This window comes from Colletotrichum destructivum, chromosome 5 (assembly GCF_034447905.1).
Source record: "Colletotrichum destructivum chromosome 5, complete sequence".
Taxonomy (NCBI): domain Eukaryota; kingdom Fungi; phylum Ascomycota; class Sordariomycetes; order Glomerellales; family Glomerellaceae; genus Colletotrichum; species Colletotrichum destructivum.
The window spans coordinates 104,610-126,385 of record NC_085900.1 but is presented as its reverse complement, the minus strand read 5'-3'; the positions used below and the strand labels follow the sequence as shown (position 1 = coordinate 126,385).

At 49.9% G+C, this 21,776-nt stretch overlaps 8 protein-coding genes across 8 annotated transcripts; 4 read left to right on the top strand and 4 right to left on the bottom strand.

The window, feature by feature from the left end:
* Window positions 1–89: 89 nt before the first annotated feature.
* Window positions 90–2,567, top strand: CDEST_07623 (Putative citrate synthase). Its single transcript, XM_062923782.1, has 3 exons — window positions 90–357; window positions 422–1,299; window positions 1,356–2,567. Exons 1-3 carry the CDS (start codon window positions 316–318, stop codon window positions 1,849–1,851), a joined length of 1,416 nt encoding a protein of 471 aa, XP_062779833.1. The 5' UTR covers window positions 90–315; the 3' UTR covers window positions 1,852–2,567.
* Window positions 2,568–3,617: 1,050 nt separating this feature from the next.
* Window positions 3,618–4,262, top strand: CDEST_07622 (uncharacterized protein; the record flags this gene model as incomplete). The annotated part of the gene is made up of 1 exon (XM_062923781.1): window positions 3,618–4,262. One exon carries the CDS (start codon window positions 3,618–3,620, stop codon window positions 4,260–4,262), a length of 645 nt encoding a protein of 214 aa, XP_062779832.1.
* An 869-nt stretch (window positions 4,263–5,131) lies between these two features.
* Window positions 5,132–7,902, bottom strand: CDEST_07621 (Putative zn(2)Cys(6) fungal-type DNA-binding domain-containing protein). Its single transcript, XM_062923780.1, has 6 exons — window positions 7,671–7,902; window positions 7,149–7,571; window positions 6,670–7,065; window positions 6,271–6,590; window positions 5,850–6,212; window positions 5,132–5,785 (listed from the first exon to the last, which is right to left on the bottom strand). Exons 1-6 carry the CDS (start codon window positions 7,818–7,820, stop codon window positions 5,146–5,148), a joined length of 2,292 nt encoding a protein of 763 aa, XP_062779831.1. The 5' UTR covers window positions 7,821–7,902; the 3' UTR covers window positions 5,132–5,145.
* Window positions 7,903–10,500: 2,598 nt separating this feature from the next.
* Window positions 10,501–12,597, top strand: CDEST_07620 (Putative SLC26A/SulP transporter, STAS domain, STAS domain superfamily; the record flags this gene model as incomplete). Its single annotated transcript, XM_062923779.1, has 2 exons — window positions 10,501–11,763; window positions 11,815–12,597. 2 exons carry the CDS (start codon window positions 10,501–10,503, stop codon window positions 12,595–12,597), a joined length of 2,046 nt encoding a protein of 681 aa, XP_062779830.1.
* Window positions 12,598–12,939: 342 nt separating this feature from the next.
* CDEST_07619 (uncharacterized protein) lies at window positions 12,940–15,197 on the bottom strand (the record flags this gene model as incomplete). Its single annotated transcript, XM_062923778.1, has 3 exons — window positions 12,940–14,323; window positions 14,380–14,649; window positions 14,710–15,197. 3 exons carry the CDS (start codon window positions 15,195–15,197, stop codon window positions 13,057–13,059), a joined length of 2,025 nt encoding a protein of 674 aa, XP_062779829.1. The 3' UTR covers window positions 12,940–13,056.
* Window positions 15,198–16,387: 1,190 nt separating this feature from the next.
* Window positions 16,388–17,888, bottom strand: CDEST_07618 (Putative metallo-beta-lactamase, ribonuclease Z/Hydroxyacylglutathione hydrolase). The gene is made up of 2 exons (XM_062923777.1): window positions 17,005–17,888; window positions 16,388–16,947 (listed from the first exon to the last, which is right to left on the bottom strand). The coding sequence occupies exons 1-2, from the start codon at window positions 17,756–17,758 to the stop codon at window positions 16,538–16,540; spliced, it is 1,164 nt and encodes a 387-aa protein (XP_062779828.1). The 5' UTR covers window positions 17,759–17,888; the 3' UTR covers window positions 16,388–16,537.
* A 462-nt stretch (window positions 17,889–18,350) lies between these two features.
* Window positions 18,351–19,712, top strand: CDEST_07617 (Putative sulfide quinone-reductase, FAD/NAD(P)-binding domain-containing protein; the record flags this gene model as incomplete). Its single annotated transcript, XM_062923776.1, has 1 exon — window positions 18,351–19,712. The coding sequence occupies one exon, from the start codon at window positions 18,351–18,353 to the stop codon at window positions 19,710–19,712; it is 1,362 nt and encodes a 453-aa protein (XP_062779827.1).
* A 320-nt stretch (window positions 19,713–20,032) lies between these two features.
* CDEST_07616 (Putative S-adenosyl-L-methionine-dependent methyltransferase superfamily) lies at window positions 20,033–21,240 on the bottom strand. The gene is made up of 3 exons (XM_062923775.1): window positions 21,065–21,240; window positions 20,756–20,984; window positions 20,033–20,688 (listed from the first exon to the last, which is right to left on the bottom strand). Exons 1-3 carry the CDS (start codon window positions 21,178–21,180, stop codon window positions 20,170–20,172), a joined length of 864 nt encoding a protein of 287 aa, XP_062779826.1. The 5' UTR covers window positions 21,181–21,240; the 3' UTR covers window positions 20,033–20,169.
* Between the last annotated feature and the right edge of the window lie 536 nt (window positions 21,241–21,776).

The window sequence follows — 21,776 nt, the reverse complement described above, 5'->3', positions numbered from 1 at the left end:
GTCTCGGCCTAGCAATGGACGTGTGTACGTGTTTTTTCCCCCCTAGGTGCGTTTGGTGTGTGACTTGCTTGGTCTTCTTTTTTTGTCTGTTTCCTTTCCGATTTGTCGTTTTTTCTCCTCACTGTACTCTGTATTCCTCACACAGCACACACGACCGTGGTATTCCATTGAACCCTCAGTTCAGAAGCCCTTAGGATATCATCTCCTGCCGCCTAAGCGATTTTCACCTACCGACGTCACACCTTCATCTACCTCCTCGTACAAGTCACCCGCTTGCCGCTCCCTGTACTTTTCTCTTGCTCGGCAACTATTGCGATGAACGTCACAAGAAGCACGAGGGCCCTGGGAGCTCTGAGGGTACGTCAAGCTTCGCATTCATCATAGCCACGTCCAGATAGACACCGTAACTAACTCGCGCCAGCCGCTGGCAGCTCGTTCCGCCCTCAATGTCCGCCAGTACTCGTCCTCCTCCGAGTCAGACCTCAAGACTACGCTTAAGAGCGTCATCCCGGCCAAACGAGAACTCTTGAAGAAGGTCAAGGCACACTCCTCCAAGGTCATTGGCGAGGTCAAGGTCGAGAACGCCCTGGGGGGCATGCGCGGCCTGAAGGCCATGGTCTGGGAGGGGTCTGTCCTGGATGCGAACGAGGGCATTCGCTTCCACGGCAAAACCATCAAAGACTGCCAGAAGGAGCTGCCAAAGGGCAAGACCGGCACCGAAATGTTGCCCGAAGCCATGTTCTGGCTTCTACTCACAGGCCAGGTCCCTTCCACAAACCAGGTCCGCCAGTTCTCTCGTGAACTGGCCGAGCAGGCTCAGCTGCCCGACTTTGTCAACAAGTTGCTCGATAACTTTCCTACCGACCTGCATCCCATGACCCAGTTTGCCATTGCCGTCTCTGCCCTGAACTACACTTCCAAATTCGCCAAAGCCTACGAACAGGGTCTCAACAAGGCCGACTACTGGGAGCCTACCTTTGATGATTCAATCTCGCTGTTGGCCAAGCTGCCAACCATCGCCGCCAAGATCTACCAAAACTCCTATCGTGGCGGTGGAGCCCTCCCGGCCGAGGTTGACCTTGAGCAGGATTGGTCCTACAACTTTGCTGCCATGCTTGGAAAGGGTGGTAAGGAAAATGAGAACTTTCAGGATCTTCTCAGGCTCTACCTCGCTCTCCACGGCGACCACGAGGGAGGCAACGTCTCCGCTCACACCACCCACTTGGTCGGCAGCGCCCTTAGCGATCCCTTCCTCAGCTACAGTGCAGGTCTTCAGGGCCTAGCTGGACCTCTCCACGGGTAGGTTTACGGACGACCGCCAAGATGCTGATTGTCATATGCTGACAATACGATAGGCTCGCCGCTCAAGAGGTCCTTCGATGGATCATTCAGATGAAGGATAACATCCCCAAGTCTTATACTGACAAAGACGTGACGGACTATTTGTGGAGCACTCTCAACTCTGGCAGAGTGGTACCTGGATACGGCCATGCAGTTCTCCGCAAACCCGACCCTCGTTTTGAAGCCCTGATGGACTACGCCGCCGCACGTCCCGAAATCGCACAGGACCCCGTCTTCCAGCTTGTACAAAAGAATAGCCAAATCGCTCCCGAGGTACTCAAGAAGCACGGCAAGACAAAGAATCCCTACCCCAATGTCGATTCTAGTTCTGGCGTTCTCTTTCACCACTACGGTTTCCACGAGACGCTGTACTACACCGCCACATTCGGTGTCTCCCGTGGCCTGGGTCCCCTGGCGCAGCTCATTTGGGACCGCGCCCTTGGCTTGCCCATTGAGAGACCCAAGAGTATTAACCTTGAAGGTCTCCTTAAGCAGGCCGAGAGTTCGTAAAAGGGGATTCGCAGATTTTGAGAATGGAGATGTTGAGAGCGTGGTAAAATGTGCTACTTCCCGTCATAGACCTAGCCGGAGTTTGCCATGGAATACAGGAATAAATGAAACCTCAGCTATATTAGCAACTGGATTTTTCAGCAAACGCCACGCATAAATCATTGCGTATTCTTACATTATACCACCACAGCAAGTTCCAGACTGGCTTGCGGCCATCGCGGTCTGATTAAATTGCTCGCCTAAGAATCATTACCCGGGCTCCATCTATTTTCAGCCAAGACTGCATCGCGTTCGATGAACCCTAGGATCGCTCACTGAAGATAATTAGGCAATGAAACTTGATTGCTCGAGACCATACTAATACCGACGAGAGCTCCGGCCAGCCGATCTTAGACCTCCTTTTCAGCTTTCTCTCCGACCAGGTTTTCTCATTAAAAGGCACCAAAGCTTATGTCAATCACGGGCATAACCCAGCCGGCAAATTGCATGGTTCTGCTGAGACCGGATAAACAGGGCCCAAGACAACCTGTCGATTCAGAACCAAGCAAGTTTAAGGACAGCTTTTAGTACTATGCACGACCGCATGCCCTGAAGGGATTGGCGCCCGACGGCTAAAGTCTTTCCAGCTCATCTCTTATATCGTTAAATAAATTAGTGTTATGCAGACAATATGTTATACAATATCTCTTCGCTGGGTCTAGTAAGCCTTACCTGCTGGCATAGTTTTGTCGATAGTGTCTCTGTAACCTTTTTGGAATAGATAAACCAATACTCATCTATGTTGCATATGGAGTAATCAGGATAAATACATGGACTCGGCTTTCATTTGTCTAAAAACGACAACCACAAGCTATTCTTCCACCATTATTACTGCCCAATACAATTTACGGTTTACTTACTCCTCAGCATGCTTTGACGCCATTTCAGTCTGTATTTGACCCGGCATCTTCTAAGACAGTTAATAGACCTTTGAGTTAGGTCTGCCTTTGTCTCCATAAGAGAGACACTGGTACTTCTATACTGTTTTCCAACGCTACATATCACCTAAGCATGTGGTCCGTCTTCCATATTGCTTACAGAAAATGGATGATTGAGGTCGTAATAGGAGAATAAGTAGCTTGTGAGTAATTCATCTTGCACGGACTTGACAGCAAGTGCTTGATATTTTAGGGATTATCAGATAACTCGACCTACAGCCGATTTCAAAGTCATAGACGACCAAGTGCGACAATTAATATATAATTGAAGACTCGCGTTGACATACACCCGGATTACCCTGCTTGAAATAAGTCTAACTTTGTATCCAGTGACAATCTGCTTGAATTGGAATCATACTTTAGCCGTGATGCCTTTTGGGAATGCTCGTTTCACTTTGCCCAAGCGAGCCATGGAAGAATTGATCCAGATATTAAGGTGCGGCATCAGTTTAGAGCTGCAAGCATATTATGTCGATAGTATGATGATTGCTTTTCATTGATACATGCGTTCGACATCAATATCGTGATGCTGGAGGGGTTTGCTATTGTTGCTTTGATTTACAGCCGACTTTTTTTCTAGCAGTTGGATTTTCGGGACATCGGAGATGACACTCTCTCTGTAAACTTCTCATGGGGGGGGGGGATGTTCGACGAGCAAGTATTTATATAGAACAATGTCGTCCCTCCATTGAGTAACAGTCATCGTTGATACTTTCTTCACCATCAATTCTACTTCCAGTTTATCATTACACGTCCATTCTAGCAGTTTTTCGTCATTCAATTCGCAATATGAAGAGCGTTCTCGCTTTCCTACTCCCGGTTCTAGCCATGACCGCCCCTTTGGCACCCTCTGGAATGGGTGATGCTCCCGACCCAAAAGAAATTCAGATCGTCAAAGCTAGCTTCTCGGGAAGTGGTTGCCCCCAGGGTTCTGTTTCAACCACAATCTCCCCAGATGGTACTGTTATCACTTTTGGCTTCGACAGGTTCCAAACCTACATCGGACCTGGCGTTCACATATCCGAGAAGTCAAAGAACTGTGCTTTGCATCTAAGTCTGAAGTACCCCGGCGGTTTCCAATTCGCGCTCGTCGAGAGCACGTACCATGGTTACGCCCAGCTTGAAGAGGGCGTAACTGGTACATTCTACTCGACCTACTTCTTCTCTCAAGATGCTGGTGCCACGACGACGACCCAGACTTCCATCGATGGTGGCGGTATATGGCTTGATGGCCAGGTATACACCAAGCAGGATAGGATTCCCACCGCGGCACTCATCTACTCCCCCTGTGGTGCCTCGGGCATTCTCAATGTCAACAACCGAATTGCTCTGACGTCCAAGAAACCCCTAGCATTCGGTTCCATCACCGACGACGATGCGACTGTGGCTTTTACTCAGCAGATCAATGTCAAGTGGCTGGCTTGCAAGAAATAAGCAACTGGAAGTCACGGCCGTTGAGTAAGTAAGACGCTCAACTTTTCGCTTTAGGTTTTTGAGGTCTGGCCGCTAATTCCGAACAAAAAGCAAGCCCGGCTTCGATCGAAAGGGAGCCTAAAAGACATATTGCTAGAAAAGCGAGCCCAATAACGCTGGATAGATGAAAACATGACGAGAGCGTGATGGATGTAGGAGTTTGCATGCAACTACGCTGGGAACAACTCTCTGTTTAGGTTCAATTCTTTATCCTCTCAGGAACTTTTCGTATGCGTCTGACAATTCAATCAAGCCTTTAAGCCAAACATGACTATCGCAAAAAAAGAAACTCCCCCTTTACTCTAATACAAAATAATCATTGAAGTCTCTTAGCCGACTTGGCCGACTTCATCTGCGTCCCTTCACTGTGGCGCAGTTAATTGTCAGCATTGCCAAATCTGCAAAGCCACCCAGTGTCTAAGATGTTCAGGAGCTTATTGTATTCTACTGGATTTAGTGTTAAGTGGCTGAGCGGAACAGCAAGCAAAACTGGGAAAAAGGTATGGGACAAAAGCGTAGACTGCTTAGTCCATGCAATTTTACGCATGGATCGACGAGGGACCGGGCTCCGTGATCGCAAGTCAAGGAGTACGTGTGCATTGTTTGATCTGCTTCTGTCCTACTCTTATGATTGTGGCCAGGTAATTTCTAGTGGCCGACCACAGCCGGCTGACTTCATAATCGGTACTAGGCCGAGCGAGACGCTGCACAACAGCCAACCAAGCTGCTCCGTGTTGGGCTACTGCTGATTGAGACTCCACATCTATCGTCTCGTAGCTCTGCATATAACTTGGCCCTTCAAGTTCACGAAGCTGCCTTTCGTTCGATCTTTAGATCGAGGGTATCATCCACTTCCACTCCTGCTCCCGCGGCCAGCATCGGTAGGATCTATCTGCTGGAAATTCCTAACATCATCGTCATCTACCGTAGTGAACTCTCGAAACAGCGCAATGTCCTCGAACCTCTTTGCTAGGTTCTCAACCCTAGCCGCATCCGGGTCCGTCATTGCAAGATCGAGATCAACCATAAAAGTAGCCCGTACATCATCCTCCTCATGGTTTGTTTCTGCCTCTCTAATGTGTTTGAGTAGGTGTCGCGCCTCGGTGCCTGTTATGTCTCCATCCCTTAAAGTCATCGTAAGTAGGCCACGTGTGATGACCTCGGCAATCCGGTAAGGCTTGCGGAGGCTTTCGTAGCCATAGATACAGGCGAGAAAGTAGAAGCGCCACTCGGGGTTCTGGGTGTCGTGCAGTACCGCGTTGGCTACGTAGATCAAAGCACTTTGCCACAGAAGAGTATATGCCGAAGACGCGTAGCTGCAACGATACCGTACGATGAGCTGTTTAAGCTGACCGACGGAAGCATTAAAAGCGGCGTCTGGAGAGGCATAGCGAGCATTGAAAGTCTTGAGACGGAGGCGTTCATGTCTTGAGATACGGATAAATGGTCGGAAAATGTCGAGGATGGCGGCATGGAACCATATGCTTCGGACAATGTCAGAAACGTGGATTGGGATTGAGAAGGGAAGAGGGAGATAGATGAGCATACTGCAAGATGATGACATGATGGGGGCAGCCGTCCCTCAACATCTGGTCAGGGTGTAAGCCCTCTGCCCAGGTAAGAAGCTCGCGATACTTGAACTCAGCAAAATCGAGTGAGACATGACCAGGGAGAGGATATTGACGATTCTTGTAATACGCCAAGGTGACGCCATGGATGATGCGCCAGAACTTGCACAATGCAGAGAAGGTATGGCCCATATAGGAAGGAAAGTCTTCCTCCGAAGCAGTAGGGCTGAGGTTGTCTGAACCCCCTCGTGTCTCTCTGCATGTTGGTTCAGTGGGCATCGGGTATACGGGGGGATAGACGGGATATTCGAGCCCTGGTTGTTGATAAAAGAGAGTAGTAAGGCTGCGCGCATTAGCCAAATGATTGGACGAGAAGGAGTGGGATAGGGTGCCATTCTCACACTCCCCAGTTGAATATTCCCCAAGCGGTATATGAATTTGCTCTCCGAGTTTGCGGAGACAAGCGTTCCATTTCCTCCAGCGCCTTTGTTGTTTCGATACCAAACAGAGACATGCGTGTGCCAATTTGCAGTGCAGCAGCAAGGTATTTGAGGACATAATGATCTTTCCCATGGCCCAAATAAGCCAGACTCAGCAGTTGGGCGCTTGCGGCATTCAGGATGGTGGTATTGTTCTTTTCAAGGACCCAAAGCCTTTCCGCTTCTTTACAGAATGATTCGGCATGACGAACAGCGTCTTGGTCGATAGCAGTGTACATTTGCTAGCCAGTATTTCCATGTCAGCCAACTTGCCCTGATACTCTTATGCGGGTGCCGGTTATTGTCGAACTCTAAACTTACACAGCCCCAATACATGAGGGCATTGACGAGAAGGCGAGAACAGTATGTTTGCCGCTGTCCAACGAGATCAGAAATGAAAAGATGCGGATCGAAAACGCCTAACAGCGGGTGGTCGGTGACAAGATAGAGCGAAATGACCCTCGCGGCATAGTCGTCGGTCACAGACACATCGGTCCAATAGCTGATCTTCAGGTCTCGAAGTCGTTCGTCACAGAGGAAGGGGACCGGATATCTGCTTTCGTCGGAGACTCTACTGGAGGGCGCGTCTAGGTGGAACATGTCGTTGTTGTCGTCGTCGTCATCATCATCCTCATCGTCATCCTCGTGAATAGGCAAACCATCCATCAATTTTGCCGTGCTTTTGCTATTGGGTGAAGGATGTTGGCGTAGACCGTTCTGTTTGGCCGATCGCAATCCGTTTGAGAGGTCAGCGTGATTACGCAGTGTAAGCAGGAGGAAGAGTCTAGGATAGGACATACATACTGGTAGTCGACGGACTTTGATCGGCGAAGCCTGCTGGGCCGAAGAAGCCCGTCGCGCTCCAGAGTAGTCAAAGGGACGTGGCGAAGAGCGGGATACGCCACAGGGTTTTTGACCATCAACTCAAACTCTAAAGGTGATTGTGTTGAGCGAATAGCACGGCCTGCATCGTGCTCGGAAGGCCGTGCCACCCCGTTCATGCCACCTTTGATGATGTTCAAAACTGAATTGGGATCGCCATTCGTTCGTAGCAATCGCAATATCTCGAAGGCCTGCGATTCCGGCGCAGACTTCAAAAGTTCAAGGACTTCATGGGAGCTTTCGGGTGATCGACTGAGCCTCGGAAACTCCTTCTTTTCGACAAATGTGCACTCGGTTGATCGTTTTCGGCAAGCTGCGCAAGCTGGGCGTATTCCATCACACTACGTCGAGAACAGACTCGGAACAATCAGCAAACACGGCAGCTTGGCCGGGGCTTCAATGGATGCCAATGCGCAACGAAGTTGTCCGAATGGACTCACGCGTGTCTTCCTACGCCGGCATGGATTGCAGGCGACATCTGTTCCAACTCGTTTTCTTTTCGAGGGATCCTCGCGAGGAGAGCCGAAAGGGAGCCGATGACCATCGGTATCTGCTGGCAGCAGCGGAGCCAACCTCTTTGGCATCGTCATGAAGTGCACCGGCTTCAGGTATTGCAGATAGGAGAAGAGTAAGCTGGCGACATGTTGGCGAGTTATTTCAGGCCGATAGACCAACGAAACTGGCGAGAGGGGGATTATGTGAGATGGGCAGCCGTTCTGATTAGACGCCCACAAGCGGCTCCAACGATGCTGATTGGTTCGGCTCTACATCCGCTCACGTGATCGCAACAGCTCGCCTGCTTTTCGAGGGTCATGGCGACAAACAGCCGCTTTTCCAACCCCAGCTTCTCCAATAAAATGCTTAGGATTCGTTGAAATCTCGATCTGTCGGCAGCCCCCCAGGTGGCGATCGGATCCAAGCGACAGAAACAATCACAAGCCAAAGTGCCGCCTAATAAGAGACAGAGGGATAGGAGGAGGGACCCCTACTGCCTTTATCTATAGGCATAGGCATTTAAACCCTGTTTTCGGTCCTAACTCCGAGCACCCGTCATCATCTTAAGTTAGCTACAGCTTCAAACAGCAATGTCGACTATGTCGCTAACGTCGGCATGCATGCCCCCTATTAAGACACATCCCTATTCACTACATCTGCCTTAATTCAAATTAGATATTCAACACAAACCCTGAGAGGAATTTCTTTGTGTCCAACTCAGCTAATTACGTCTTTAAAACAAATCACTGCTTATACCAAGACCCCTTTCTCTAAATCTCTCGGTAACCCCACTGAGAACTCTCTGACCAAGCGGTCGGTTCGATGTTTCGGGCCCAGCCCCACTACTCTTACTCCAGAGCCCGTTGCCTTATCCGTGAGGGAAGCCGGATTTTCCCCCAAGCACCTCGGATCTACAGCGGATACCGGGACTAGACGTCTAAGGATGACGGAAGCTAGAATCTGATTTTCTTAGTCTGATGGAGCGATCCAACGTGCTCAAGGTTGCTGTTCGTCTGCAATGCTTTAAATACCATCTTTTTATCCGATGTGCTAAACAACTAAGAATTCAGCGAAGTTGTTTTTCCCCACCCTCAAGTAGCATGCTTACGCAGTTAAGTACGGAGTACAGAAGAAAACGTTGGAGCCCTGCGGCAAGAATGTTCGCTGCTATTTTTTTACAGCCGTCGTGTATCAAAGGTGTAACTTCTGTCCAACACTTAATATAGTCGTTGTGTTAATGTTCAAAGTGCCGATTCATCATCACTTTTATTGCCTTAGCAAGTCACAGTTCACTTTCCATCCCAGCCTGTCTGCTGCTGCTAGACTTTGATGTTATCCCTGACTGCTAAGTCTGTTTGTTACATTGACAATTACATATCCGATGTGTTGTGATAGCCTCATGCAAAAGGAACTTTTCACTTGAAATGACCTGACTGCTAAGCACCGGAACAACAAATATTCCAGGCTTTCACCAGGCCAACCAGCCTTGTTTCTCTCCGCGCACATAGACAAAGGGAATGAATCTCTGCAGTCTACCCTATTTTTCCAAAAGAAGTGCTTAAATGCAGGGCCAGAACTTACTTTTCCACAAGTTGTTGTAGATATGATGTCAAGACCTGTATCAAGTCAAAAAGCACAAAGTGGTCAGATGTTAAAGCTCAGGGCTCTGATGCGAATGACGAGAACGAGCACTCGGTGTTTCTCCTATCTGTTTCAAGCAGCAAGGAAGTCAGCCGTTGGATATTGAAGCTTAGAAGTTCCGATTCAAATGACGATAACGAACACTTGGCGATTATCTTGTGTGTCTCAAGCAGTGAGGCAAGAAGTCATTGGACGTTAAGGTAATTTGACTCTGAGGTGAGTGACAAGAACGAACACTTGGTGTTTCTCGCGACACATCAGACGACCAAAGTAGCTGAACAGGGCCTTCATACTCATGTTTCCTGGGCGGAAGTTAATTGAGAAACTGGCCCTGAATTTCCTCCCCAAGGTCGCGCTGCCAAGGCTACTTGTTTCATCTGAAGTCCGAGCCTTATGTGCAGCACTCAGTGCAGCGTAGATTAGTCGGATGCCTCCAAGCCGGGACCGCCTGGGTCCAGTTTACGTTTTATGTGCAGTTTGTTGCAGTAATGCGAACTGCCGATGTATTGCGTTGAATCCCCTTCTCTAGGCACGAAGCATCGACGGCACAGAGACCGTCGTAGAGTGTGTCGCCTCGACATTCTTATTTAGAATCGTTCCAAGTGTCCAAACCTGCAACATAGGGTTCAGGGTTCTTCCACTTCAAAAGAGAAGGACTGTTTCCATAGCCGCAACTGATACTCTGATGTCTCATAAACAAGCCGTAGTGAGGCTTACAACAGATATGAAGCCAATCAGAGACTAGTCGTGCGATCCAGCGAGTAGGATTTCTATGTTTTAGAAGCGCAAAATGTTACCATCCTAACGCAAAGTCAGGATGTCCCCGCTGACCGCATCACAGCAGCTGACGTTCGTAAGGCATCTAGACGGCAAACGCATGAAACCGATCATCACAAGGTCTGCACTGCCTCTTCACGGCTTACAGATGATATTCTTCTTGGCACGTCTTAGGTAGTCTTGGTCACCAAGGTCTAATCGAGCGTCGTGAAGACCGTTTTGGGGACCAGAGTATCTAATAAAGCTATCCATCATCGTTAAAAAAATGTGTTGGGCTCTCCCGACCCATTGTCGGACCTTTCGTTCACTTTCCACGAGTTTTGCGCATACCACTTTACAGAGGACCTTTCAGACGCTATGAAGTTCTTAGATAAGGCCAAGTCCGATTTCAGGACAGACAGCACTATCAACACGGTACGAAGAAAGGTCATCTCTGGATTGCCAAGGCTACCTTTGGCAATCGGTCAGTACCTCATCCAGAAAGTTCCCATCGTCCAATGGCTTCCCCATTATAACCCCAAATGGATAATTTCCGACTTCACAGCGGGAATGACTATCGGTGTCATGATGATTCCACAAGCACTCGCTTACGCCAAAATTGCGAAAATCCCCGGAGAGTTTGGTTTGTACTCAAGTTGGTTGCCGGCGGCCATCTACGTGTTCATGGGGACGTCCAAGGGTAAGTGCCGAGAAGAGATGAAGCAGAACAATGCTAAAAGCTCGCTAGATTTGTCCACCGGCCCGACCTCCATCATGGGTCTGTTGACGGCAGAGATCATCAGTGACCTCAAGACCGAGGGGTATGCCGCACAAGACGTCTCATCGGCTATCGCTTTGGTTGTTGGAATCTACTCACTTATCGTCGGCTTGTTGAAGATGGGGTTCCTGCTGGAATACATTTCCGTTCCGGTGCTGTCGGGGTTTCTTTCTGCCGCCGCCTTCACCATTCTTCTTGGTCAAGTTGGGTCAATCGTAGGCCTCAGCGATGTCCCATCTGGTGCATCCAAGAGCATCGAAAACATTATCAGACGTATTCCCGAGATGAAACCACTGACCATCGTTATTGGAATCAGTAGTCTTTTGCTGCTTTATATCCTGGAATTCATCGGCAAAAAATGGGGGAAGAGTAGTGCCTCCATAGCGCTCATTTGCAGCAGTCGGGCTGTAGTTCTCTTGCTCGTCTACACTACGATCAGCTTCTTAGTCAACAAGGACAGAGGAGAACCCTTATGGACTATCAGCAAAGTCAACGCCAATGGTCTCCGAGTCCCCAAGGTCCCGACCTCTGACTTGATTTCCAAAGTGGCCATCAGAGCGATCGCTCCTTTGGTAGCATCGGCTCTCGAGCATTTGGCCATTGGGAAATCGTTCGGTCTCAAGAACAAATACGCCATAGACGAAAGCCAGGAGCTTTGCTATCTCGGAATCACCAATGCCGTCAACAGCGTTTTCGGAGCGATGAGCGTCGGAGGCGCAATGTCAAGAACAGCCGTGAACTCAGAATGTGGCGTCAAGAGCCCTTTGAGTGGCATTTTCACTAGCGGTTTTATCCTTCTGACTTTGTATAAACTGTCAGATGCTCTATTCTGGATCCCTAAAGCGACGCTCTCTGCAATCATTGTATGTTAGTTCTGCCCATTTCCAGTCTTGTCGCTAACAATTGTCTTACAGATCATGGCAGTCATCCACATCGTGGGGCCTGTTTCTCTGTTTTACCGCTACTGGCGAATCTCATTCGTGGACTTTGTGGCTTCGATGCTGTCCTTTTGGGTCACTCTTTTCGTATCAACCGAGATGGGAATCGCTTCGGCGGTCATATTCAGCGTCGGGTACACCCTAATCCGGTCGGCGTTTCCGAAAGTCAAGACATTTTCTGCTACTGGTGTGAAGAATCGAAAGATCCCACCAGGGCAGGCTACTAACCCTCCGACGGCTGAGGACATTCCCGTTCCCAAAGACACCATGTTGATCAGCTTCACCGACTCCATCTTTTTCCCCAACGCTGGCCGCATCAAGAAGTTAGTCCTTGACTCTGTCAAAGTCCATTTCGAGAAACAACCGGCTGTTGACGAAGAAGACGGTATATCAGCTGAACGTTCCTGGAGCGTGGCATCGATGAAGCGTATTGAAATGCTGCGAAAGCGCGACAGCGTTGTGCCCTCGAATACGTCGATGACTGTCATGGTCTGGGATCTGACCCAAGTGCCCTTTATCGACGTAACCGGAGTCCTAACGCTATGTGAGCTTAAGGAGGAGGTGAAACGACACGTAGGAAAACAGATGTCTCTACGACTTGTAGGAATGAACAACAAAACTCGATACAGATTCTCTCGCGCTGGATGGACGATTGTCGAGGACCGTGAGGTCAACGACGAAACAATTGGAGATGTCGATGTTTTATATGAGAGACTCGAGACAGCCCTCTGGGATAGAGACGACGCCGTTGAGCGATAGAAGACTGCTTCTCAGGAAAAGCCTTATTACAGCAACTCGGGGGTAAGGGCCATCCCTCGCGCCTCTGATGATTACGGCGAGATGGTGGAGTCGACACGACCAGGAGCGATTGTTTTCAATTAGTAAACATCGCCGTTATTGTAATTTTTTAGTCTGCCTTTTTGTTTCGTTCTGCACAGTAAGTCCTGGGTTACATTACACCATGTAAGACAAAAAGGATTGTAAACTCAGAGGGAAGCCCTGTTGGCTGTCCCCTAAAGCAAGGAGACAAAACAGCTTTTGAAGACTCCAGAGACGAAGACCAAATAAATCACAGTCTTTTTTTAGCGATTATAATGTCTTGAGCTAAAGTCCTATTGCCATATAATCCTATCATGGTCAAATTTGCAAGGGCAAATGTAGGTAGACATGAAGAAATTTATCATAGATTGGGAAACGTGTTTTGATACTGACTTTTTCTTAAGATAAAACCTTGCCTGCTTCAACCTCATTATGGTGCATCATTCTTTTACCCAATCTTTCTTGAAGATTCTTCACAGCCATTGCCCTTGCAGTCCTGGGAGTCGCAGGTGAAGGGACTCGCTGGCACTCCTCCAGTCTGTCTGTCTGGCTTCTTCGACCCAATCTACCCTGAAGCGTTCTCAAAGCAGTTTTTCTAATCGTCCTTGGAGTGCCTGGACTACCGGGTGTGCTAGGAGACGCGAGAATCTGTTCACCCGTTTGTGTCGGACCAGAGAAGTCGTTATCTTGTGGCTTTGTAGCACGCAAACGTTTTGCAACCTTGGACTGCATTCTTGCAGCTGCCGAAGTTCGAGGCCTCGAGAAGTTGTGTACTTCAGATCCGACAGACTTTGCAGTCGATGTTGGACTAGTGACTTGCTGTGCAGGTGCACTTGCAACAACTGAAGAGCCCCGCTGGTTAAGAGGTCTTGTGTTGTGACGTGAGGCATGATGCGAAGCTGTCCAGCTGTTTGGTTCAGACGTGAGACGCCGACCTTCACTCAGCCCAACACTTGAGATTCTCCGCCGTCGGCGTCCCTCATTCGGCAACACACTACTGTCCGGGCGTATGCTGTTCGTGGGCGTCACGACTCGAGTTGCCAAGGTTGCTATATGAGGGAGTGAAGGACGCGTCTCTCTCTTGGCTGCAATACCAGACCTTGTTGATGTCGATGTTGCTGCCGTATGAGTGCTTGCTGGCCGACTAGACCGAATCTTCCTGGGGTAACCTGCTGCCTCCCAATCGTCCTCTATGATTGAGGGTCCACGACTCATGATTATGCGCTCCTCCTCCATAGTCATCAAGGGTGTAAGCGGTCTTGGGAATGGGAGAGGTAGAAACTCGCCGTCGACCGAGGGCGATTGCTTGTCGGCGACTGTCCATCTTTTCCAATCGTATCGTCTTTGATGCTCGAGCAATGATTGATTCCGTGGTGAGTACTTAACGGATTGAAACACGGATGGAAGTACCACCTCATCCGGGCGTGCTGATGCGTTTGTTGATATGTCAGACGCTGCATGTTGCATACGAGCATGCTCCTGCCAAGTGACCCAGCCATTGACTGTTTCACCTTTAGCTGTCTTCGGATTTGTGTCATTCTTCGATGGTGGTTTCCATGCGAAAGAAGTGTGAAAGGCCTGAAGAGAGTCCGGCGGAAAGAATCCAGCTTGGTCGCTGAAAACGTTGTTCAACGGGGTTGGCATTGACATACTTCTCGCATGACGTCTTGTAGAATATATTAGTTCATCCAGACCCTAAGAGGTCGAGAAGGGATAACTCACAAGACTCTTTGCTGAGATTCCTGAGGATTCTTCTTGATCAATGTTCTGCGCTTCCTCTTCTCCTGGCTTCCCATAACCTCATACTGGTACTGGTCTTCCCGTTTCTCATGGAATGACATCGCCGTTTCAGCACTGGCTGACTCCAAATCGTCCTCGTCGGGAGATACCAGAGTATCTTCTCCCAGAATGAACCAGGTTTGTGAGAATCCCAATGTCGCAAAAGGACGGTCCGCCATTTCAATAATGGCTAGTACAGCACCCAAGGAGAATCTGTAGAGGGTTTTAGCCATGACCGAGGGGTTTTTGTTAAGGATCACATCGACAACTTACAGAGAAGCGATGCTTATGATGACATTGAACCAAGGAATGTTCTGCTGCACACCTTTCGACAGGTCCAGTCCTACATTTACCGCAACAAATATTGCAAGGGTGATTGCCGCAACCCACACGGGAAGGCCCAATCGCGCCAGCAGAAATGCAAATCCAGCAAGATACTTCCCGTAGACAGTTGGCGATCCATAATTTTTGATGTATGCGGTCCTAGCAGCGACAATGTGGGTGACCACGTAAACAAGACTCGTACAGGAAGCTACGAAGAAGACGGCACGGCTGAGAGGGTCTAGAACCTCAGTCGACTCGAGGTTGCGGAAGAGAACAATGGCTGACAAGGCAATACCGGCTCCAGCCGAGAGGAAGAGAAGAATGACCGAGAGAAGCGACAAGGCGGGATAGATTCGAGCGGCCTTTGGCGGAGCAGGCTGCAGCGGGGATTTGAGCGGCGGCACTGCAGTCGTCGCGTCTTCATGGTTCCGACTCATGAGTATTTCGTATCATAGACGCTTAGAACGCGTTGGGATTGATGGCTCGTCGAGAAGGCGATTCAAGGCAGATGTGAAGTTAAGAGTAGCCACTGGCAACCATGGTAAATTAGTCGGCGTCAGTCACCGCAAGTCGAGGCAAAGTCGCCCAGTCCACGTCAATGGCATCGAAACTCGTGTAGGTTGGGGTGCGGAGCAGAGCTGTTTGAAGGTGTAACAGCGAGCAGAAGGGAGGGGTTTTGTTTGCACGTGTTACATCGAATGCTTGGAAAATTGGTCTCTGTCTAGAGGGACCGAATGACGTGTCGTTTCATTCAAACTCTAGAATCTTTGTCACAGTCCGAAGTTGCTGAAGTTACATCCTACGGCAATCCGGCTGGCGCATGGATCTTGACTGAGTCTTACAGTGTCTGATCAGTGTCCATCTGATGTCTGGGCTAGTTTTTGAAACAGGTGCAGTGGCCGAAGCGGTCCAAACCCATGGGCTAAGGTAGTTTTAGGTTCTTGGATCGAACGCTGCAACGAATGATTTGATTTCGAATTCCTGCTTCTTCTCATCTTGGCGGCCAAAATCGCCATACAAGAATGAGCTGTTAACGTTAGACGAACCTGGCGTTTTCTTACACCGGTCATTCTTTGACCTCATTCTCGTCCTTCACCTCTGAAAGTTTTACTCAATCGCCTTGACAGAGGTCAATTCATAGAGGTCAGTCCATGGTGGCCCAAGCCTCGTCGCTTGCTAGACCGCACAGTCGATAAGAAAATCAAGTGAGTTCCTCGGCTAAGTAGAAAAAGACTGCCAAGCAACCGCTGTGCCCAGAATTCTCATTGTGTTTCTCTCTTCTTCCTTGATCTACGGATTTGGCCCCAACTCTGATAGCCGAGCTACCATACTTCTCCGCTCGCCATGGTATCTGTTTCAGTAGTGATCCACGTGTGCTACACAGCTCGTGTGTCATGATCACGTCTTGGGCTTCTTTTGGGGGTTTGGCAAAAGGCCTAGTTTAGGGTTTTAAACCGCCCCTACAAACTTTTGTCAGTCCAAAAAATCTGTCTGGCAAGAGTGAGTTGTTGCAAGTGCAATCATCAATGTCTATGTGACTGCTTAGAGCTGCCCAGTCAAGCTTTGCAGCCACAAACGAGGAGTTGTTCAATCACATTAGTTTGGGGATCATCAAACGTCGCGGTTTCTCTTCTGCCTCATTGCTAAACATTCCCGACGACGGCGTCAATTAAGTTGCCTCACGAGTTAAGGGCGACCCGTGACTAACACCAAGTCAAAGAATCCCATAATGATTGCCCTCACTAAGCGCCTAGTTGGATGATATAGTCTGGGATTATTACCACTGCAAGCCACCTAGCTTCACCGGCAGACGGAACATGCGATGCCCTGAAGCTGTTGGTTGGGGAAGTCTCCCAGCTCGGATGTTTGTCTGCAAAGACTGATGGAGTAACTTAGGCTCTCCTAGGCTTGCATCGCGTCGCTTTCGTCGCGCCACAAACTCTGCCTCCGTGATGCTATCCCTCAGATGAATGTTGTGCTTTTTGTGATCCCTTACGGTCATCCAAGCCACAGGTTGAGCCCGGTCCTTCGGGGGATAGTCATGGCCTGTCCATAGTTTGACGTGATCCGGGAGGCTTAGGAGTCTGCGGCCCGAGTGAAAAAGGTTGTTGGCGCTTCCCCCAGGAAAGTCACATCGCGCGGTGCCGATGTCGACGTGGAAGAGAGAGTCGCCGCAGAAGACATTGTCTGGCGACGATGTCAGCAGAAGCCAACCGCAATGGTGTGTTGTCATTCAAGATTCACCTCCAATCTTGTAGCCTAAGTGATCGGGAGTATGGCCAGGAAGGTGCAGCGCAGTGGCGCGTAAGTCACCAATGGCAAACTCTTCATCGTCGTTGAAAAGCTTATCAAAGACGCCCTGGATTTCCTCACTCGGGACACCGTATCTTTGACTAAAAAGATCTTGCACCTGGCTGATGCGCTTTCCAATGCCAATCGATGGCATGTAGCCTTGCACTGGCTCATGCGCAAGGGTAAGACGATTTTGCAAGTACGACGCAGCTGTCAGATGGTCGGCATGGGCATGAGTTTCCAGTACCCGAGAAATCGTGTAGCCGTTCGTTTTGATCAGTGAGAGCAACCCGTCAGCAGATGACGTGTTGATAACTTGAGTAGTTCGGTCGTAGTCTAGAACTGGATCAATGATGACTGCGACTTTCGTCACTGGGTCAGCCACGACATATTGCCATGTTCCTGTTTTGGATTCGAAGATATCATGAATGATAGGCTGGGGAGCCATGGAGACTGTCGTATAACAACAGGCGTGCTTTGTTTTACTCCTGGAACAAGGTTGGGCAATCTTGGTCGAGCGGCCCCTTTGACGAGCGAGCGGTTGCTTCTCTGTTAATGAAACACCAGCACGCCCTGTCGCGTGAAAAAATGCTGAGTTGGTCCTCAACGCATGGTCGCCGGAGCGCACCGACGGTGCTGATAACAGCGAAGGGACAAGTCGGAAATGTCGATTGGTCTTTTGGCATGAGCTGGAAATGCGTAGCATCGCGTTGCTTATGGGCGGTATAGGTAAGAATATGACTAGGTAAACAAGAACCTGGGAACAAGTGGAAAAACACAGAACAGCCCGTGTTAGACGGTGTGAGAACCCGGTTTCAGGATCGACAAGACTGACACAGCAGGCCTTTTGAGGAAGAAAGCCCAGAGTCGGAATAGAATTTAACATGAGATAGAATTACCCCCCGCCCTCCCCCCCACAGGATGCCGGCGCTCCCCATCCGCGCGTGGTTTAGGTTCGGCGACCATTCTCGCCGACCAAAGCCAAACAGGCCCGCCGTTGGCCCCACAGTACCAACACGACGTTATGTCGCTGAGGGACGAGTAAGATTTCCCCTGGAACAATGACGGCTGTCGGCGGGGTCGGGGCGGCTGGCACAGTCTCAAATTTCTACTCGTCACTTGTGCCGGCAGCGGGTCCCGGGTACCCACATCATTCGCCAGACTTCGGCATCTTAATTTCTCCAGCTCGAGCTTCCAGTTTCTTTTCAGCCGCCTTGACTGACGAACGTCCAAGTCGCCGCCAATCACTCCTCTCACATTGCATTTGTCGCCACTCGGCGTTTTTTCTTAGCGCTAAGATGATTTCGAATCGTATCAAAGTGGCATCTCGCCACGTGAAGCGCGCCGGCGTCTTTGCGCACAACTCCTCCAAACTCCGAGGTCTTGCGACAGTAGCCCCCGTGACCTCCGCTTCCCGGAACCACAAGGTCGTCGTCGTTGGTGGCGGCAGCGCCGGTCTGACTATCAGCCACCAGCTCCTTCGAACCGGCCGATTTTCCCAGGACGACATCGCCATCGTCGACCCCGCGGAATGGCACCACTATCAGCCCGGATGGACCCTCGTTGGTGGCGGGCTCAAGTCCAAGCAAGAGCTGCGAAGACCGTTGAATAGCTTGATCGACCCCAAGCTCAAGTTCTACCAACAAGCCGTCAGCACCTTTTCTCCCGGAGAGAACAGCATCAAATTGGGAAGTGGCGACAACCTCGTATATGAACACCTCGTCGTCGCCCCAGGCATCAAAATCGACTATGGTAGCATCAAAGGATTGCCTGAGGCATTGGCGGACCCGAACTCGCTTGTCTCTTCCATCTATGGTTATGACACCTGCGACAAAGTCTTTGGTACTTTTGAGAAGCTCCAAAAGGGAAACGCCATCTTCACCCAGCCAGCCGGCGCAATCAAGTGTGCCGGGGCGCCCCAAAAGGTCATGTGGCTGGCACTGGACTACTGGAAGCGTGTGGGACTGTACAACGCCAGCAACAATGTTTCTTCGCCGATCAAGATCAGCTTCGCCACTGGAATCCCGGCCATGTTTGGCGTGCCCAAATACAGCGCCAAGCTCGAGGAGTTAAGGAAGGAACGGGGTGTCGAGGGACTCTTCCAACACGATCTCACTGCCGTCGAGGGCAACACCGCCACCTTCGCTCGGCCTGACGGAAAAGAGAGGGTTACCAAGCAGTTTGATCTCTTGCACGTTGTTCCCAAGATGGGGCCTCATGCATTCGTGAAGGACAGCCCACTCGCTGACGCTGCTGGTTTCGTTGATGTCGACCAAGCCACAACTCGTCACACCAAGTATGCCAATGTTTGGTCCAGCGGTGATGCTTCCAGCCTGCCCACATCCAAGACGGCTGCAGCGATCACGTCGCAGGCCCCCATCTTGGTCAGCAACTTATTGCGGTCGCTGGACGGGAAAGAGCCCGAACCAAAGTACGACGGCTACACCTCCTGCCCTCTCACGACCGAATACGGCAAGGTATTGCTGGCCGAGTTCAAGTACGGTGGCGTTCCTAAGGAGACCTTTGGAGACCTCATCGGTTTCGACCAAGCAGTCCCCCGCCGTGCGTTCTACCACCTTAAGAAGGAATTCTTCCCCTGGGTATACTACAACTCCATGGTGAAGGGCACTTGGGGCGGCCCGAACGGCTGGCTGAACTAGAGTTAAACTTGAGTTCAAGCTCAGTTGCGTCGGAACTGTACTAGTTGTGTAGGACTACTGCAATAAAGACACAGAAGCTTTCAGATGTTGACTTCACCCATCATTAACTGTAAGCTTTTGCGTACTATGTTTCCCTATCTGCACTAGTCACCTTAGTTGCCATCAGCAGGTGCAGTGAAGCAGAACTGCTGCGTCAGCCATTGTGAATTGCATAAGCTACATGTTGCTATTATGTGACCATCCTCATGTGTATCTCAACCTGGACCTTTGTGTAGGATAGACCTTGAAAAGACCAAACACTGTTGATTCTCTATTCTCTAGACGTATGGTGTTCATTAAAGCAGGTATGTTATTTGTAATTGGCTCCTCCACCAAAGTTGCATGCACTATTCCTGCAAGTACTGGTTTCTGGCTGCAATCTAAACCACCTCTTAGGAAACTGCACCCCCTTAGGGACTCACCGCGCACCCTTCTCCTTCTTTGTCAGCACGCACAACGCCTCCATACAGTCAATGCTTGCAATCTCCTTATACCAAGCATTCTTTGATGGGACGCCGACCTTGGCAGCCATGAAGTCATCAACAAGCTCGTGTATGAAGGTCATAAAAGTGCGCTTGGTAGGGTCAGCCCGGGACGCATCGCCGCCGTAGGAGTCCATGAAGCTCGTGTGCAGATCCTCAGCAAAGTAGATGCCACCGGGCCGGAGGAACGGCCACAGCTCGCGCAAGGAGTTCTCCTGCTGGGTCATCGTGTGACCGCCGTCGTCGACGATGATATCCACAGGCCCAGCAGCCGTGACGTCCGCGCCTACTTTCTTGATGAACGGCGCCGATGCCTGGTCGCCATAGAAGACTGAGGCTTCAGGGTTTTTAGCGGCCCAGGCTTTGCCACAGGTCTCGTCGTACTCGACAATGTTAAGGTCGACGTGTGGGAAGTATTTCATCCACGTGTTGTAGGAGGCGCCAGGTCCATAGGACTGTATAGAAACGTTTGTAAGCACACATCACATTTCGCAAGGATACTCCTGCACAGGGCTTGCTTACCATGCCACAACCCAGACCAATCTCGATCATCCTGACAGGCTTGTCGCGAAATGCGGGAAGATACTTGTCATATAGAATGCCGTAGTTGTTGTCCGTCACCTTGTCTGTGCCGGAAATCAAAGCCAAGTCTGTGAACGTGGGCCGGTCGTCGTCGTTCTTGCTACCAAAGAACGGCTTCTTGACAGCTGGAGCAGCTATAGGCTGTGTAGTCTCTTGGTCGTATGAGTGCCTATACATCAATGTTAGCCGCGAGGGTCGAAATACACCAAGAACACTGCGCAAGGGCATGCGTGGAACTTGATAACGTACGAGTTCCAGCTGATTGCTGTGCTAGCCGCGCCAGACGAGTGCAATGCGCTGAGAAGGATAAGGGCGGTTGCTACGACGAGCAGGGCCAAAAGATACCGCGGAGTTTGATAAATCATTTTCACCGTCTAATGTTAACTGAGATGTTGCCAGTGGGGGAATTCTTAGAGAGAGGAAAATCAAACAGTCGGTATGAATAAAGAAAGACGGGCTGCTGGACCGACGAGGTTTTCAGTACTTTAATACCTTATACGATCTTCACAGGGTTTTCCTAAGCCAGCTATCCTGCTGGCAAAAAGGTCAAGAGGCGCAAGAGAATGGCATTCATGGCGTTTGACTCAGCTAACCGATATCACCGGTCCAGCCACACAAATGTTGCGATTTTGCTGCAGCTAGTGACCCCTTGCGTGCTTTCTGCGATTAGGAGAAATGTCGTTGCACGTTATTAGTTGGAGAAGGCAATTAAAAGAACAAAGATATTTTAGGCCCGCAAGAATGCATAGCTGGTGTCTTGGAGTTCCCTCCCTTATATTGCTCCCTCTAAGATACTCCTGTGTCAGTTCTAGCGCGTCGCCTACTTGAGCTTTCGCCTGACTGCTTTTTGCCCCCTGCCTTAATGCTACAGACTCGCTTCCAAACGATTGCAATGCCTCCTATTGCATTTATAGTAGGGTACCAAAAAGTATTTAGACAGTCTACTTATACTAACTACCTG